This window comes from Poecilia reticulata, chromosome 1, assembly GCF_904066995.2.
Source record: "Poecilia reticulata chromosome 1, P_reticulata-male-v2, whole genome shotgun sequence".
NCBI lineage: Eukaryota > Metazoa > Chordata > Actinopteri > Cyprinodontiformes > Poeciliidae > Poecilia > Poecilia reticulata.
The window spans coordinates 20,996,717-21,014,821 of NC_088830.1; the positions used below are offsets into that span (position 1 = coordinate 20,996,717).

At 38.8% G+C, this 18,105-nt stretch overlaps 3 protein-coding genes across 5 annotated transcripts in view; 2 read left to right on the plus strand and 1 right to left on the minus strand.

Annotated features, from left to right (window-relative positions):
* Window positions 1-2,663, minus strand: part of ube2kb (ubiquitin-conjugating enzyme E2Kb (UBC1 homolog, yeast)) — a 7,710-nt gene extending 5,047 nt beyond the window's left edge. The window contains exons 1-3 of one of the 2 annotated variants that reach the window (XM_008412766.3): window positions 2,280-2,663; window positions 1,421-1,514; window positions 1,251-1,309 (exon numbers count right to left, since the gene is read on the minus strand). In XM_008412766.3, the coding sequence (XP_008410988.1) occupies window positions 1,251-1,309; window positions 1,421-1,514; window positions 2,280-2,342 (216 nt within the window). In that variant the 5' untranslated portion in view covers window positions 2,343-2,663. The remainder of the gene's footprint in view (window positions 1-1,250; window positions 1,310-1,420; window positions 1,515-2,279) is intronic. The other variant, XM_008412760.3, reaches the window with a different exon arrangement.
* A 2,452-nt stretch (window positions 2,664-5,115) lies between these two features.
* smim14 (small integral membrane protein 14) lies at window positions 5,116-12,391 on the plus strand. The gene is made up of 5 exons (XM_008412721.3): window positions 5,116-5,270; window positions 8,583-8,678; window positions 9,330-9,378; window positions 9,475-9,629; window positions 10,699-12,391. Exons 2-5 carry the CDS (start codon window positions 8,604-8,606, stop codon window positions 10,735-10,737), a joined length of 318 nt encoding a protein of 105 aa, XP_008410943.1. The 5' UTR covers window positions 5,116-5,270; window positions 8,583-8,603; the 3' UTR covers window positions 10,738-12,391.
* A 658-nt stretch (window positions 12,392-13,049) lies between these two features.
* map9 (microtubule-associated protein 9) lies at window positions 13,050-17,553 on the plus strand. 2 transcript variants are annotated; one of them, XM_008412707.3, is made up of 13 exons: window positions 13,051-13,401; window positions 13,484-13,574; window positions 14,406-14,924; window positions 15,000-15,172; window positions 15,420-15,528; window positions 15,611-15,675; window positions 15,764-15,825; window positions 15,913-16,075; window positions 16,297-16,383; window positions 16,477-16,638; window positions 16,720-16,865; window positions 17,158-17,293; window positions 17,368-17,553. In XM_008412707.3, exons 1-13 carry the CDS (start codon window positions 13,327-13,329, stop codon window positions 17,485-17,487), a joined length of 1,908 nt encoding a protein of 635 aa, XP_008410929.1. In that variant the 5' UTR covers window positions 13,051-13,326; the 3' UTR covers window positions 17,488-17,553. The 2 variants fall into 2 exon arrangements, with proteins under 2 accessions (XP_081464775.1, XP_008410929.1); XM_081608649.1 differs by having other exon boundaries at window positions 13,050-13,401; window positions 14,406-15,172.
* The last annotated feature ends 552 nt before the right edge of the window (window positions 17,554-18,105 follow it).

An 18,105-nucleotide genomic window follows, 5' to 3' on the forward strand; every position in this document is an offset into this window, starting at 1 on the left:
CAACAGCAGAGTAATTAAAAGCTTTTTACAATTAAAATTGTTGCTTTTACTTCCTATGCTTTCTCTCAATTTCAAAGTAATCAGAGCCACACATCCAACAACTTCATCTCAAAAGCAGATTAGGCCAGACCCAGTCACTAAACTAGGCTACAAAAGTAAGGACATATTCCATTCTTGCTGATGAGAACAAACACACGAAAAAAGAAACAAAACCCTAAAATTTAGGAAACTGCATGCCTTTCTATCAATAAGGCAGACCTGCAAGGCCCTTTTTATGTTTTATTTTAACAACATCAACACCCAGTCACCCCTAATTCTTAATAGAGGCTGTTCAAAGGGCGAGGTCCATAACAATAAATATTTAGGACCGTTTTTCTCATTTTTAACTGTTAAAAATGAGAATCATTTGTCATAGCCTTAGCCATCCTGAAGGACTTTTTGACACAAAATAAGAAAAAGTTGTCAATAACTGATTAAACTTTGTCATAAACAAAGATTGATAATAATACCAACGTATGCCAGTTACAGTTTCAACACTACAAATTTCTTCCATCGTGACCTTCCTGTAGTTTTAGGCCGTTTAAATGAGACGACAGAGAAAGTTCCGGAGTGACCAGAAATCTCTCCTGCTGTGTGACACAGAAAGGATGGCAACACTGACCCCATCTGTACCTGAGCACCAGCTAACCCTGAAACAGGACCACTACTCTATTTAACTTAACGTTTTTTTTAAGTTTTAATTCATCATCAAACAGGATAGCAGCACCAACCACCCCTACGAAGGTAACACAATTTTAATACTGCAGCTGACAAGTTGCAGGCAGCATTAATGTTAAACCAAGCAGGCAGTCTGACTAATGAACCGGCTAGATTTTAAAGAGCAGAGCAACTGAGAGGAATAATATTCTGCTCTACATGATTTTACAGATTTTGTTTTGAAATGCTGAGTTTATGATATTATATAATTCAAGATACTCAGACTATCAGAATCTCGTGACAGTCCATACCTTGCTAGAATAGCTATGAAAGGTATTTACATGCTTGCTGGCGATACCTAGCGACTCCAGCACGTAAAAATCAAAAACTTGTTGAACAGGATAGCCACCATGAAGCAAGAAAAAAAAAAACTCTTGGATCTTAAATCCCTAAAAGACAAATTGTTCAGCTTTTCCCTTACGATATTTAAAAATCAACTCAACAGGCAGTAAAGGCCTTACAGTTTGTTCAAATCAGAACATTCGGCTACTCACCTTTGGGGGGTTAAATGGGTAGGTTTCTGGGATTTTTATTTCAAGCTGATATCTGCCACCTTAAAAGCGAAAATAAACAAGAGAAACACCATTTTTAATCAGGACATATTGAGCCAAGTGTGTTTTCTTTACAGAAAAACAGAAAAAAAAACAGTTTTTTAAGTGTGTACCTTCATAAGGTGTATCTGGTGGTCCTGCTATTTCACCTCTCAGTTCTGTGAAGTTCTCGTCTACCAGATCAACTTTGATCTGGTTTTTACTTGTCTAGATATTGGGAGAGATAACAGAAAGAGAATGTTTTACGGGAAATAACAGATATTTTGACACAAACACTACGTCCAAAAAGTGAGGCCTCTGACAAACCTGACTCAGGTGATTCTTAGAAAAATTTAAAGTAAGCTTCCTACTTCTAAAGGATGTCTTGGTTAAACCTACTGTTTGCTAGTGGAACAAAGCAACTTAAAGTTAAAAAAAGAGGAAACAAAAACTTTACTGGAAGGGAAATACACAACATTCACCCCATAAGCCTCCCACAGTGACCACAACCAGCTGATTACAAAAATGGTAAGGGGCTGAAAGCACAACATGAAATGCTAATGCTAACTGTAGATGGGGCATCAAACCATCGCTGCCTTCAAGTAGCTCAAAGTAGCTAAAGTGAGATGACACCGGTTTATTTGTTGAGTCGTGGTAATCCATTGGACACAGGTTACAGTTGGTGTAAAACAGCTTTAATTAATTTTGAGCAATGTTTACGGGCACAGCTGATAACAGCAGGCCTGTCGTTCTGCGAATCCCCGGTGTTTCCTGAACACACCCACCTGACACGCGCCTCGCATTTTTTGAAGCTAACGCTAGCTTAAGTTCGGATGTTCGGGCCTGACTTGATGCAACACAGAACCAACACCTCGTCGGGTGATTCCCGTCCTCCACAAGCACCGTACAGTCACTTCACATGTCAACAGAGTCGAAATAAAAAGCAAAGAAGGAGCCGTGAGGAAGTGAAAGCAGTCGGCGACGTAAACAAACCTCCTCGCTTTTGAGAACTTCTTTGAACTCTCTCTTGATCCTTTGGACCGCGATGTTAGCCATGGCTGTGTGTCTGCTGAGCCGCCTCAGAGCTGCACCCGGGGCTTCTCCCGGTGTTGTCTGTGTGGGGGTCGCCTTGCCTTCTGCTAGTCACGCTTAAGGAACTCCTTCACGTGTACCATTTAGCACTTCATTTCAGCTCAGACAGAGAGAGCTCACCGTTGCCGTCGCCTGCCAACGCAGAGTCAGCGTCAGTCAGTCATTGAGTCCAGAACATGCTCACACAGAGCAGCTGCAGCGTGGAGCACAAGCTAGAAGTTTCATTAATGAGCCTCGGTGACACACAGACAGCACGGTCTCCTTTCAAACTGACTATCAGGACATTTCTCTCTCCAGTGCTGGGAGAAGGCAGCACTTTATATCTGACTGATTTTGCTTTATATGGCTGGACATTTATTGTTTTCGTTTTTTTTAACTAACGTTCAGAGTTATTATTTCTGATTACACCTATTAATTTTAAGATAATAAGAAGGCCTAACTGATTACATAAAAAAACGATGTATTTCCCAGTTGTTCTAAACAGGCCACATATATCAAACATAACCTAAAAGAAATTTTAATTTATAATTTAAGGCTTTAAAATTGGGGCTCTGTCTCTTTAAGAAACTCCTGCTCTTTCTGACACTCTGCATTTACAGGGTTTCACTGAGAAGTAGTTTGTATGATGAGCTCAGCAAATGCAGTTTCACCATGTGTTTGCTAATTGCTGATGGCTAGTCTGGAGGAGCTCTGTGAGGCAGAAGCTGCAGCTTCAAGGAGGAGCTGTGTTTAAAAGGAGGCTCTCTGTGAGACCAACCTTAAATAGTTGCCACGGGTGATTAAAAGATTTCTCAAAAATGCATGAAAGAATTGAAGCAACACTCCAGGTATATTTTTGATGAGGGAATAACATTATAGCATGACAAAAAGCTAAAATAATATACATTTTATATAATACCGCCCCTTGAACAGTGCTCATTTGGTACTTCTATTTGGAGTTTTAGCGAAAAAAAAGAAAAAAGAGGCCACTCAGAGAAGAAATAATTTCTCCAAAAGCAACATGAAACACCAGACAGTTTGCAAATGCATAAAGACCTTAAATTTTGGTGATGTGTAATTTTCTCAAATTAAATAAAAACTCAATGAAATTAAAGAGAAAATGGGAATGTTAGAAAGTCTAAGAACATCATCAACACTGTGAAATTCAGTGGTGGCAGCATCATGTTCTATTATTTTGCAACAAGAGAGAACAGCCTGTATAGTTTGGGGACAAATTGCAATTTAATTTGGAGCTTGACTAAACTGCCACATGTATCACTCCCACATGTGGAGTGTCCAAACTTGAGTTATTGCGGGGTTTACATCTCTGCCGCTATTTGCACTTTTTCTCTTTTTAAATAGCATTCCTGCTGTTATTTGCACATTTACTATTGTTTGCTGTTTTATTTTTTCTTGTAGATCGTTTGTTATTTTTTAAATGCAGAATATACATGCGTATTTTTAAAAATTATTCAGTTGCACATGTCTTTGGGTCAGACAATGCTATTTTTAATAAAGGCACAGTACTTTATATTTTAAATTTGCCTTTAGTGCACTGTATGGTATTCTTAATTATGTGCAAAATCTCCATGCTTCAATTGCCTGACACTTTGCTGTCAGATAATAGTAGATATTTCTATTCTATTCTGTCCGTTGCACGTCATTTACACTCCGCTGCACACAAAATTTGAGGAGGATTTTAACAATTGTCTCATGTGTTCCCAAAATAGTACTTTTCTCACAGACAGCAGAGGTTTAAATGGAGTGGTTCCTTTCTGTTGTTTCCTCGTGCTTGCTCTCAATGACACACTGTCAGTATTTTTAACTGGAATTTTCCAAACTGAAGACACCTAATGTCCTTAACAGGCATTAGAAAACCTGTGAATAATATTCAAAGCCAGGGATACTTCAGAGGAATCCTTTAAAAAATATTGTTGCATCACCAGCCAGCTGACTAATAAGAATGTCGGCAGCCTGTATACCTTTTATTTGACTATTTTTTAGATGAGCAGCTAAGTTTAACTCTGATAGTTCTGATATGATCACTTCTAAAACTTCATTTTGACATTAGTGCAACCTTTCATAAGTCATTTCGGCCAGTTTACTTGATACCTGTACTACGGATGGATCCATGTAGGGATCGCCAGACTGTAGATTAAGACAGAAGGGAAACTAAGGTCAGATTTTTACATACAAATTTGTCAATAACCTCTTTGCAGTCGATAAAAGGAATATGGTGTTGTAAGGAGTGCTAGGTTGGCGACTTAAGATTGAGGTGTCACTCACTGTACCAACATTTTAAATGTAACTTTTTTTCTAAGGAGTGCTCTGGAACACCTGGAGATGATGGAAATGTGTTTATGAAATAAGCATTCTTCATAAACACAAGAAAATTATAGACAACCCTGAGCATCCTCCTCATAGGACTGTTTTAAAACAACTGACTTCAGTCAGAGGCTTCTTTAAATAGATAGTAAGACAGCAACAGGAGGTTCATCAGCATCTACAACACGTAGATAGATAGATAGATAGATAGATAGATAGATAGATAGATAGATAGATAGATAGATAGATAGATAGATAGATAGATAGATAGATAGATAGATAGATAGATAGATAGATAGATAGATAGATAGATAGATAGATAGATAGATAGACTGTTTGTTTACGGTTGAGGCTGGATGATTTCGATTGGCTTAGAGACCTGGCCGTAAAATATTTGGACCAATGGCTGAGGCGCGTTTCACCACGTGCATGTATGGTCGAAAGGTTCTGAGCGTTAAAGTAAACACGGAGAAATGGTTGACATGTCGGCGGTGGTTTGACGGTGAATATCGGCATCAGCGGCGCTGCAGCAGAGCAGCACAGGCCCGACAAACGCATTCAGTCGCTCCTGAGAACCTCCAAGCTCAAGTAAGACGTTTTTCCTTCTTTGGTTTTGTTCACTTGTGTCTCTAATCGAGAGTATTCACTGGTAAAAAGAAAGGAAAAAAGAACAAGACAGGGTGTTTTCTCCTCCTCATCTGGCTAGACTCGGAAGAAGCTAGTTTGCTAAATGTTTTCCGAGAGCACATACGGTGAAACAGATTTTGAGTAGAAAGTCGAAGCTGTGGTTTGAAAAGCTCTGGTTTTAGTTGTGCTTAGATGAAGTGATTACGTTACTCTAAGCGGAGTTAGCCACCTGCGGAACTGCGCTGTTTAAATGGTAGGAGCTAAAACTTACAAGGAAATACAGGTTTCAGAGCAACTGTCTTACTTATTCCAAGACGGGTTGTGAATTTCCAGACAGAGTTTGGCCAACTCTCCATACAGTTTTAACAGCTGTGTCCAAAGATTACATTGGAAAAGCAAGCGCGGGTTTATTTAACTTCCATGCTAATCATGTTTCTTTTTAAATCCCGCTGAAGGTCTATGTCACTACATGCATTCGAGACATGGAAATCTCTGCTTTAGCACAGAGCTTTACAATAGTTTTCATACCTCTTAAACTTACATCTGAAAAGTGCGGCCTGCACTTTATTTAGTGGTGTTTGCCTCCAACACCACTAAATAAAACTGCTTTCAGTGGTAGTTTAGTTTGTAAACTGAGTGCACCTGTGATTTAATCTCGGTAAAACCACGGCTGTTCTGAACAGTCATCAGAGGTTTTTGTTAGGGAACATTAGTGAACAAATGCAGCAAGAAAGCTGTAAGATGTCACATTTTCATTTGTACTTTACACAGAAAACGTGTGGAAGAAAGCACTGGAAGATTTTGGTCTACAAGTCACTTGCTACATGTGACAACTCTCATTGCACATCACCCAAAACAGATCATAACTAGGTTGGAACATGGTGGTGGCAGCATTATGCTGTGGGGATGCTTTTCTTTAGCAGGATCAGGGAAGTAGGTAAGAGTTGTTGAGAATGAAACTAAATGCAAGTAATCCTGAAAGAGAACAAGTTAAAGGTTGTAAAAGACTTCAGATGGGGTTCAACTTCTATCAGGACGACGACTCTAAACATGCAGCCAGATAAAAGCGTGTTCAGAATGACGGAGTCAAAGTGTAGACCTGAAAGCTTTTGAGAATCTGTGGTAAAACTCCATAAAAACTGACTGAGGTTGAAATTTCAGTTTGCAGATGTGCAGAGCTAACAGAGCCATTTCCCAAAAGATTTCAGGCTATAATAGCATCGTGGGGGGATTAATATGGACTCTGCATGAACGAATGCAAATTCACACCACACTGTTCAGATTTCTTGTTTTGTTTTGTTTTTTAAGACATGTACGTTATTCATTGAGTAATGAGATATTTGCTACCTGTTGCTTGTTGTTATCTCGTCTCCCCAGGTCCGTTAATCTCATGTGTAAAAGTGAAACCACAAAGACAACAGTCACTGTTCAACTTCACAATCATCCAGATTTTATTCAAACAATCAAATGTATAGAATCACATCAACAGCTCGTCATAATCATCATAAACCAAAGCCACAAAGAATAAGAAATGAATTACCTTAGGAAAAATGCAAAGATGCGCCTTCGGAGACCACTGCGTGTGGCAGTTACGACAGTATCCCAGTGATCTGATTAACTGTTTTAGATCAATTACTTTTATATCAAGGCGTGTTTTTACTCTCTGATGCTTTCTAACGTACTGTTTAAAGGTTGTCTCTGCCTACCTACAAATGCAGGTGTTTACCAGGGCCAAGGGATGAATTCATTGTTGTCTAAGCTATCCTCCCTGCGTACTTTCCCAGGGCATGAGCAAAGATGTGTTCATTTTCATACAGAAACATTTTACTCAAGAAAGTGGGACCAAAGTTTGTCAGCTATCCTTGTTTTTCATTTCAAAGTGCCTCAAACTGGTTCCTGAACCACACAGAGCTCTCCTGACCTCTCTCTCCTCTGACCCAGTGGATCAAACAGCAGATTTGGATTGTAAAAATTGGCACACGTTTTATATAATATCTTCAAACTCTTATAAAACAGACATGAGCAGCTTCAATACCAAAACATCTGTTACACTCAATATTTTCTGATTAGTTTTCAACTTCTTTGGTTATAATATATAATTTTCAGATGAATATATGATTTATAGACTCTTAAGAATGTGATCTACTGTGAAAAAAAAACCTACTGATTAGACTAATTTTAATCAAATCGGGATCATTATATCTAAGAAAAATGTTCTACTGATTAAGTTGTATATTCATTAAACTATGAGTCTAAATCTAACCTAAACTGAGGCCTACTCAAAACAATCATGATCTGTCTAATATTTCAACATGCGCTAAAGTTAAAGCTAGCATTAAAACTAGCATAATTAAACTAATATTTCCTACAGACATCAGGGATCATTTTCCTTCCACTGTACTTTTTGTTGGTTTTCACATAAAATCTCAATAAGAAAAGTTTCAGTTTATGTTTATCCATCCATTTTCTTGCACCCTTGTCCCTCGGTGGGGTCGGGTCGGGAGGGTTGCTGGTGCCTATCTCCAGCTAACGTTCCGGGCGAGAGGCGGGGTACACCCTGGGCAGGTCGCCAGTCTGTCGCAGGGCAACAGAGAGACACACAGGACACACAACCATGCACACACACACTCACACCTAGGGGCAATTTAGACAGGCCAATTAACCTGACAGTCATGTTTTTGGACTGTGGGAGGAAACCGGAGTACCCGGAGAAAACCCACGCATGCACAAGGAGAACATGCAAACTCCATGCAGAAAGACCGGGAATCAAACCCAGAACCTTCTTGCTGCAAGGCAACAGCTCTACCAACTGTGCCACTGTGCAGCCCTAGTTTATGTTTATAATTACATAAAATGTGAAAGATTTAAACATGGATGCTGTAGTAAGGTATAATGCAACTGAAACTAAATTACTCAGTTGGTAATTTCAGCGCTGGATTATAAAAACACTTCCATCTGGTCTTACTCTTCAGAACATCTCCTAAAATTTCACAAACGATTGTCCAAAGACATTTTACATCCCTTAAATACCACTAGCATTTAAGATAAAAGATCATAGGCAACAGAAAAGTGCAGATAAAATCTCCCATCTGGCTTGAGTATAAAACAAAATAACACACACCACTGCTGACTCTCCTTAGCAGAAGAGTCTCCTCCCCCTTCTGGGTCTGTGTGTGTCCATCGAGCAACAAAACGGCACTGACAAGAGGCAGCATTGGATTTCTACCACTTGTTCATGTATGCCCTACTTACCTGAAGTGCCTCTGCTTCAAGGTGGATTCTTGCTGGTGAGAAATGGCTGAAGGAGGCTTCGACCCGTGTGAGTGCATCTGTACTCAGGAGTACGCTATGAGGCGCCTCATCAACCTGGTAAGCAGGACAACCGACAGGATTTCTCTTTGATTTATACATTGTGGCAGGTTGATCTGTAGGGCCAAGGCAGATTGACAGTCAAACCTGCTGTTAGTACGAGTTATCCGGTGAAAATGTCATAAAGTGTGTGAGTTTCTACAGCTGGTTCGTAAGTGAAAGTATTCTCAGAGGGAGTAATCGGCATACAAGGCGTCGCTGAGTGACCGGGATTACACATCCTGGTTCCTGTTGTGTGTTTGTCTTTTGCTGTCCAGTGACGTCTGTAAAGTCAAATTGATTTCATGTTTGTTAATTTAATACATTAGTGAAGGACGCATTGTCAAAGATGAGATTGGCATTTGTAATAAAAAGCTATGCCTCTAGTCATGGTTTCAGTTTCCATGTGACCTTATTTTGTTTTTTTGTTCTCAGCTGTAACTTGCATGGCAGGTTGCAGTTGGCTGAGAACTGAAAGCCACTCTCAGCTTTCTGATTTGCTTACCACAATAAGGGGTGTTACCTTAATGACGAAAATATCTCAACTAGCGTTTACTAGTCAGGCCTTGGAGGAATCATGAGTCGCTATTTTGTATAACAGAAACTTTTGTAACACTGTGTAGCACAAAAGTTATATTTAGAGTTTATAAAATGTTTCCTCTGTATTTTCAGCTCAGGCAATCCCAATCGTACTGTACTGACATCGAGTGTCCTCAGGAGTGTACGTATCCCCTCCGCCCACAGCGCTCCGTGTCAGAGTGTAAGGCACTACAGCGGAGACATGGCCGTTGACGCTTGCTGTTCTGTTTCTGCACAGTGCCTGGACCCAGCGGGTCAGTGGGTGGAGGAGGCGACCTGACCCTGCCCATGGTCCTGATGGGGTGGGTGGTGGTGGCTCTGGTCCTGTTTTTGCTGCGCCCATCCAGCCTCAGAGGAGCCCGTCCTTCTGGCAAGCCCTCTGGACCTCACAATGTTAGTATTGATCAGTTTCAACGTTTTGAGTTTTCACATTACCACAGTATGAGATGCATAAGTGTCTTTTCCACATTTTGTCACTTTACAGCTTTACAAGTACAATGTGTTTTATTAGGATTGTATGCAATAGACCAACACAAATTACTGCATAAAGTGGAAGGAAAATGATACATGGTCTTCAAGTTATTGATTTCTGTTCATGAACTCTGAATCAATATTTTATTTAAAAATAAAAAATATTATAGCTTTGAGTCTTAATTTTCAAAATAGTTACACTCCATCCAATCTGACTGAGCTTTATCTGTGAGCACATACTCAACTGAGTTTGGTTTTGAACTTTGACTGGACCGTTCTAGCACTGTCATACGGCCAATCAATGGGGATGTGGCGCCTCCTGCTGGCTGCTATGTATAAAACTTTTAAAACTGCACTACAATTTATTTATTGTAGCTTTCAGTTTCTATTGCTGATGGTAGCCTGATTACTGAGCCTAATAACAGCCAGACTTTTAAATGTATGGAATCGATTAAAGCACAATAGTAAACTTTTGACACGATTAAATGTTTCATTTAAGGTCAAAATTGAAACAAAAGCTTCTAGTTTGGTTTCATATAGTTGCATATCTGACTCCAGAGAAGTCAGTGACTTTTGAGAACCATGACTAAACCTTTCCATTCTAGTTCTGGATTTTTGTCTGGGGTTGTTGTCGTGCTGGAAGATGAAGCGTCGCCTCAGTCTCAAATCTTTTGCTGCTCTTAACAGGTTTTCTTTCAGGATTGCCTTTTATTTGGCTCTGTACATTTTAAAGGAGGCTGAATAGTTGCATTCCACATTATTAATACCTTATTTGTAAAACATATGTATTATTTTCTTTCCTTTTTGCAATTGACTGCTTTGGTGTTGGTCTGTCACGTGAAATCTTATGAAAATATATAGCGTTTGAGGTTGTGAAATGGCGAGAAATGTAAAAACAAATGTTGAAGGGGTATAAAGACTAATTTCAAATGGTTCTGCATGCCCCCTTATCATCTCCAGAAGGTTAATTGGTAACTGTCTTGGTTTGCAGAGTGAAAGAAGGGAGCCGCCTGCACCACCAGTGGACTAACACTGAGTCAGACCACCAGGAAATCATCCATCTTCTCAGACTGAACATGCTCAGTTGGCTACTACTGTGAGCAGGAAAACAGCATCTTCCTGTCGGCCTGAAATCACAGATCTTCTTCTTTTCATTACCTGGTTACAGGTTTTGTTCTTGGACCAATGTTACTAAAACTGGCCTGAATCAGTAAATTGTTGACGTGATCATGTTCTATAGAGGCTAAAACTAATTTTTGCACACATATATTAGAAAAATATAAACAGTATAATTGGTTATTCTAATCTTTCTTTGGCTTTTCTCTTTATATATATATATATATATATATATATATATATATAATTATTTTTTTTTTTTTGTTATGATTGAAATCTACATTCACCATTGCATTATGATTTATAATAATCAGCAGCCTGTCACTAACTGTAAGTAATCCAGAAAACGGACCCTTTAAGGATATTCCAGCATAAGTACCACTTATGTTCTTTTACAACTCAGGATCCTAATTACAGGATTATCAATACATTGCTTATTCACAAAGTCTTAAATCAGGATGTGTGTTTGAGGTTGAAGTTGGTCCCAGGTCTCAGTCGTGGTGTTAACACACCATTAGAGCTGGGACATTAACTCTGAATGAAGGAATGTGCTGCCTGATTAGGGTGGAGATACTGGAAATTCCCCATTAGGTAGTTTTGATTACCGTTTCCAGTCTTGCTCAGTCAGGAGTAGTGCAGATTTTCTTGATTGCTCTAAGACATTCCTCTCAGTAGGGTTTAAAATTGTTACTTTAAGCTGTGCCAGTAAAGGCATATCAGGAGTTTGTCTTTATGCAATGAAAGACTTCCCTGAAATAAATTGAATAGCTCAAATCTTAAATCGGGATTTTCTTTTTGGAGTGTTTTCTAAGTTGTGAATTAATCTTGCTTTTGTTTACAGCAAACCACTTTAGATCAGGTTCTTAAACTGTACCAACAAATTAGTCGGGGTATACTTCTTTTTCAGAAGTGTAATAATCCAAAGGCTGACTAAATATGTATGGTTAAGTGGTGCCAATGGAAATTTATTGTTCTGAAATTCATTTTAAGCACTTTTTACAAACTATTTTCCAATACAAAGCAATTTGATTAAATGGATGCAGTGAAAGGTCTGCATGCTCAAATGTTTACCATTTGAGTTATTGGGAATAATATTTAGTGAAGAAGTAGTCTATTTTTCTGTTTTACATAACAACACATTCAAACGCAATCAGCCCACAGCCACTAAACCAAGACATCCTGCTGCTTTTTTCTTGAGCTTTATCAGAGTTTGTGAACATCTTTCTTATCTGGGCTTTGGGATTCTGACACTCTTGGATTAGCTGTTGTCGGATTGAAGGGTGTTCAGCTGGAATGCCTTTGGACACGTGGCTACCTTATTTCAATACCAGCAGCAGATTTCTTTTTGTTCTGTAGCTTTCCAAAGTAGCTGTCAGGATGGCCAGGAAGAACTTTATGAATCATATTGACATTAGGTTGTGATATACAGGAAAGGATAGAAGATGGATTGCATCTCTGACTATTGTTTATCATACGACACCTCAAATGATAATGTTTAGTAAATAGACTTTAAGGGCTTGAACTATGCACTTTTCTTACAATAAAAAAAATCAATACTAAAATCTGAACTACTTGTCTTGTTTTTTTTTTTAAATAAGATCATAAATTTCTATGTAATTCAGTTAAAGGCTGACATTTCCTTGTATGACTCATTTAAATGTGACAAGTTAGTATAAATGGAAAGAAATCTGTAAGGGAGCAAATACATTTTCCTATGGTAAAATGTATGGTACCATCAAGCCTAAAATTATTCATGAAGTACAATTCACAGGATTACAAAGAGAAAAAAATCTAACTTTTTTTTTCAATGTCCCTGATTCTCTTCTGTAATTTGATTGCTCCAATGCAAACATATTTTTAAATTACTCACTCAAATCTGTATAAACCATAAGTCACTTTCTCCAAAACTATATCGTTTTATTTTTGTTTTGTTTTGTTTTTTTCTCTCCAAAGATCTTAGTCTCTGAATGTTAGACAAAAAAATTTCAATAACACTACCAGCAAACAATCCTCTGTTCGAATCCTGACATGTTTTCTCCGGGTAGTTTGGATTTCTCATGCAGTCTAAAAGCATACATGCTTGGATATTTTTTCACCCTTAATTGCGATATATTCATGTCAAAACGTTATTTAAAGTACCAAACACAGAATAAGCTACGACTATAGTCATACAGCTATAAGTTAATTAAAAAAGTTAAAATGAACTAGTTAAATCTTTCGAGCATGCGCAGTGTTGACCTGTACCTCTCGTCTCCCTTGGTTACCGTCAACAACTCCGTTAGCTCAAGCAGCAATGCTAGTTCGGCTTTACTTGGAGCCTTTTTATATAGTTCTGTGTTATTTGTAACAACATACGGTAATTTTCCACACAGAGTTACTTCATCGTCAAATGTTGAGTACTGCCGAACAGGAAGTAGCCTAGAGGCTAACTAGCGCCAGCAAAAACCGTTGATGATAGCATGCTAATGCGGATGAGAGCGCGTTGTTCTCCAGTTTGGTTTACATGATGACAGATCAGGAGGTAAGGACACTGGCGTATGCAAAAAGTCCGAAAACATCGAAAAGAACTACATTCCAGGTAAGAGCTTTAATTTATATTTGGGTTATAAACCAGTAAACCATCAGCCCTGTAAACTCCTATTCCAACAATTCTGTTGTAGGATGAACTTCAGGCTGCTGTGTCTTCCAGGGCAAGCAAAGAAAATGCACAGCAACACTTTTATTTTGATGACATTAACGACGATGAAGATGGTAAGCATACAACTGTATGTGGGGGAAAAACAGATTGGGACAGGTTGGATTTGCTAAAGTTTACCATTAAAAATCTCCAGCAATCACACCAGTAGAAACAATACACTGATGTCTGTCGCATAGAAAATTCAAACGGGAAAATACCGTTTTACATCAGTTGAACTCTGAAGATAAACAATATATGAAGACATTTGCTTTATCTTCACCATCCACAGCAACATCTGTCAGAAATTGGTCTACCATGTTGTGTACCAATGGTAACTTAACTGAGCTTAATATGGCATTCAAAACACTTTTATGCTATCAGCACATTAAGACATAAGATTTTTTATTTAATAATAATAATACATTTTATTTCAAAGGCGCCTTTCTGGCACTCAAGGACACCGTACAATAGTAAAAAAAAAACTGTGACAGAAACAAATAAAATGTAACAATTAAAAATAGATAAAAATAAATAAAACAAAACAATGTATCTATATAAAAACTATGTAAAATCAGGCAAACCAATTTTGTCATTATGTTCCTAGAATATAATACAATTGCAGTGCAAACCTCAGTGATAAATATGACAAAGCATATAAATATCTGTAAATATATTTCATGCAAACCTCACTCACACTCTAAGATCAGTTTTCAACATGGGTTTAAGTATCTTCTCATCAACATGTCTAACGACATGTCTAAAACGTTGTGAAATCCTACTGTGGGAGCACATTCTTAACTTTTAATTGTGCTTTCTTTGAAAATAAATAAGCTGCTGAGTAGTATATGTAAGATAAAACTAATTAGTCCAATGACTGACTTTGCCTTTTACTTGTTGTTTTTCAGACTTTTTGGATAAACTTCTAAAATCAAGAAAAAAGAGGATTGATGCCTTCAAAGCAGGAAGGAGTAAAGCGACATTTAATACCTTTGAGCTTTCAGACGAAGAAGACAAACCCACCAAGCCAAAGAAAGTATCATTCCTGAAATCCCACAGAAGTAGCTCCAACTCAAAAGACACATCAGGGTCGGATCCACATGAGTCCTCTAATGACGGAAATGCCCATAATGACGGAAACGTCCAGAATGAAGCCTCTCTGTACCCTCAGAATTCCACAAATGTTAGTGCTGAAAACTCTCAAATTAATCCATCTAGTGAAAAATTGACAAATGGTCCGCTCACAAAACAGACCTCAAGTCTGTCGTGTCAAACATCAGACGATGCTCTTTCTTTGCCGTTACCGTCTGACGGCAGTGTGGTGGAGTCGCCTGGTCCAGAAGAAGATAAGACGAATCCTGGCGTGAAAGAAACCTCTGAGACGCCACCAGTGTCTGCACCTCACCTCTGCAACACTGTTTCAACTGGTCTGTTGCCATTAGCTCTTTTATTCAAGGCTGTAAAAAGTTATTCTGATATTTACACTTTGTTTGACTACTCAGGCAGTGTTCCAGAGATGCCACCGAAACCCAAACCTCGGCAAAGGACGCTTGGGCTAAAGCCACTCATTTCACAGAAGAAAAGGGAGGAGGAAAGTGAATTTCAGGATTTCAGCAGACCCCAAACGTCTTCTATGTCCATTCCCTTCTCGACTGATGCATCCAGCAACATAACAGTAAGAACCAAAATTACATAATATAGATTTCCCTCTTTTTTTTTCCCACTTAATGCTAATTCTCCTAATTCATAAATATTTGTAGGATGATAATCGTTTGATAATTTTCTTCCATCAAGGGTTGAAAAAACAGAATTATATATTTGGAAAGTACATGTAAAACAGTCATTGTTGACCAACGTGCTTTTTTGTGATACAGAAGTAATTTCTAGGAAACAGCAGTTAAGTCTTGTGTTGTTAATTGCAGTGGACAGATGGAGATCAGACAGCTTCACGTAGCCCCAGCAAGTCATTTTCAAATAAGAGTGAACAGTCACAACTCGTCACCAGGTCTACGTTTGATTCTGGTTCCAGAGGTAAGTACTGACACACTCTGCGGTGTCAAATCAGTGATACAACTCACTCTTCCAACTGACATTTGATTTACTGTTTTATAAGGCTTTATATCCGACGACAGCAAGGAGCAAGGGAGACCCTATTCTTCATCATTTGAAGAATTTAATGTAAGTCAATCTGTTCTTTATCTAACATGGCTGTGATGGATCATTTTTTGTTACACATGTATTTGATTTGATTGAATTTTCTTCTTAGGGACAAGCAGGAGATCCCTCAGATCAAAGCTCTCATGCCCCTGAAAAGTCCTTTGACACCAAGTGAGTGAAGAATTCTTTACCAGTGTTGCTGCATAAAGGAAGCTGAAAAAGTAATTGACCATCATTTCTTTTTTTTTCTGGCGTTAGGACTTCCTGTTCTCACTCTAAAACCCCTGAGAGGTCTCAGAGTGCGTGCTCCAGAAAGGTGGAGTCAAAATATTTGGGAACACTCAAAGTTCTGGACCGGAAACTGTCCTTACAGGAGTCTTCTCCTCAAGCACCAGAATCTATCAGAGCTGCAGTTTACCAGGTCAGAGTGAGTCGCTGCAGCATATTAAGTCACCACACAGTTTGGTGTGTTTTTTGTTTTTGTTTTTTTTTAATCATATGGTGAACGTCAAGTCAGGGGTTCCCCCGACACTGCAATGTGGTAAATCATTTTCAAAATGATTAGGTCATAATGGACTCAGGGTTGGAAGGAGTGTTGGAAATACATATTTGATTGTTTAAAGCCCTCTGTGCTCACAACAGGAATGGCTCAAAAAGAAAAAAGAAAAGTCAAGAGACAACATGCGGCTAAAGAAGAAAGAAGAGCTTATGAAGAAGCAACAGAAAAAGGTGAATCTCAGTTTATTTCTACCATCTCTAAAGTAAATATGAACTCATAGTTATTAACGTTACATGAGTGGCCGTCTGTCTGCCCATAAACAGGACAGGGAGTCTAAAAAGGAACACGCCAACGCCTCTTTTGAAGCCTGGAAAGAAAAGAAAGCAGAGAGCCTCAAAGCCGAAGCAAAAGAAAGACAAAATATGATTAGGAAACAGCAAAAGGAGAATGAAGAAAAGGAAGAAAGAAGACAATCTGCCATACAGGTGCAGATACAAATTATTTTGAAACTACAAGAGACATGAAAGTGTGTAAGCTTCATACTGATCAGTGTTTCGATCATAAAGGTGTTTGAGAAGTGGAAGTGTGAGTATGATCAGCTGCTCATAGAGAGAAACAGAAAGCAAAAAGTGGCTGAAAGTAAACAGAAGCTGAAGAAGCAGGAGAAAGAAGAAGAAAGGCAGCGAGAAAGCAAATCTGCCTTTTCTGACTGGTGGGTATAAATTACATTATGTCTGTCTCTGTTTTTCAAATAATTTTACTGAAATGATTGCTGGAGGTCTATTGCCACTCCATCCCAGCAGATTCAGTTCATCCTCACATCTGCTGAAAATATTTTTCTGTCCTGCCTGGGTCTCATCTATGTGGCTGTGAAAAATCACTAACCACAAGGTGGCGCACTCAGCTAGATGTTCCTGTTTTAACCCCTTCTAAAACAAACGCCTTCTGCAGTGAGGTCAATGTTAACCCAATCTGTTTTGCCTGTTTTTCTTCACCTCAATAAGGTGTGACAAAAAGAAAGACCTTCTTCACGAAAAGCTCAAGAGGGAGCGTGAAGAAATCAAAACACAGACGGAAGAAGAGCTGTACCTGAAGGAAGAAAAAGACAAGATGGCCATAGAGACCTATGAAAACTGGCTGGTAAGTGCAACGCTGAAGAAAATCTAACTGGATCAGAGCTTAGAAATATTCACTATTGTTTGCTTTTCAAACAGATAAAAAAGGATCGAGAGCAGAGGAGAAGAAAAGACGAAAGAGTGATACAAGAAATACTTCAGGACAGTCCTCCACCACCGTGGAACCCTCCAAATAAAACCATCCCATTTAGAAAGTGACAATCTACAGGGCTGTTATCTTTTAGATTCATGTTCTAATAAAAGACACTTGGATATGGGCATAAACATCCATCCATCCATTTTCTTTACACCCTTGTCCCTTGGTGGGGTCAGGAGGTGCTGGTGCCTATCTCCAGCTAACATTCCGGGCGAGAGGCGCAGTCACCCTGGACAGGTCGCCATTCTGTCACAGGGCAACATAGAGACACACACTCACACCTAGGGACAATTTAGACAGACCAATTAACCTAATAGTCATGTTTTGGACTGTGGGAGGAAACCAGAGTACCCGGAGAAAACCCATGCAGAAAGACTGGGGCCGGGAATCGAACCCAGAACCTTCTTGCTGCAAGGCAACAGCTCTACCAACTGCGCCATTGTGCAGCCCAGGCATAAACATTTTGACTTTTTCTTTGCATTAACTACATTAAATAATTTGAATAGATTTGTTCTTTGTGTTACTTTTGACACATTCTACCACGTTACAACATTTAGTACTAAAATCTGTCTTGTTTCTTTTGAGCTTTAAGTAATCATTCCTTTAAGAGCTCATTGCTCCTGTACAGACTTATGCAACAAGGTTGTAGTTTCAGACATGGTCATCCAAATATACAGCTG

Excerpts from the sequence above, each read along its gene's own strand:
- smim14 (XM_008412721.3), top strand. The coding sequence starts at position 8,604 with ATGGCTGAAGGAGGCTTCGACCCGTGTGAGTGCATCTGTACTCAGGAG. Across the intron at positions 8,679-9,329 it reads TGAGGCGCCTCATCAACCTG|CTCAGGCAATCCCAATCGTA; the intron begins GTAAGCAGGACA and ends CTGTATTTTCAG. Across the intron at positions 9,630-10,698 it reads AGCCCTCTGGACCTCACAAT|AGTGAAAGAAGGGAGCCGCC; the intron begins GTTAGTATTGAT and ends CTTGGTTTGCAG.
- map9 (XM_081608649.1), top strand. The coding sequence starts at position 13,327 with ATGATGACAGATCAGGAGGTAAGGACACTGGCGTATGCAAAAAGTCCG. Across the intron at positions 13,402-13,483 it reads CGAAAAGAACTACATTCCAG|GATGAACTTCAGGCTGCTGT; the intron begins GTAAGAGCTTTA and ends ATTCTGTTGTAG. Across the intron at positions 15,173-15,419 it reads ATGCATCCAGCAACATAACA|TGGACAGATGGAGATCAGAC; the intron begins GTAAGAACCAAA and ends TGTTAATTGCAG.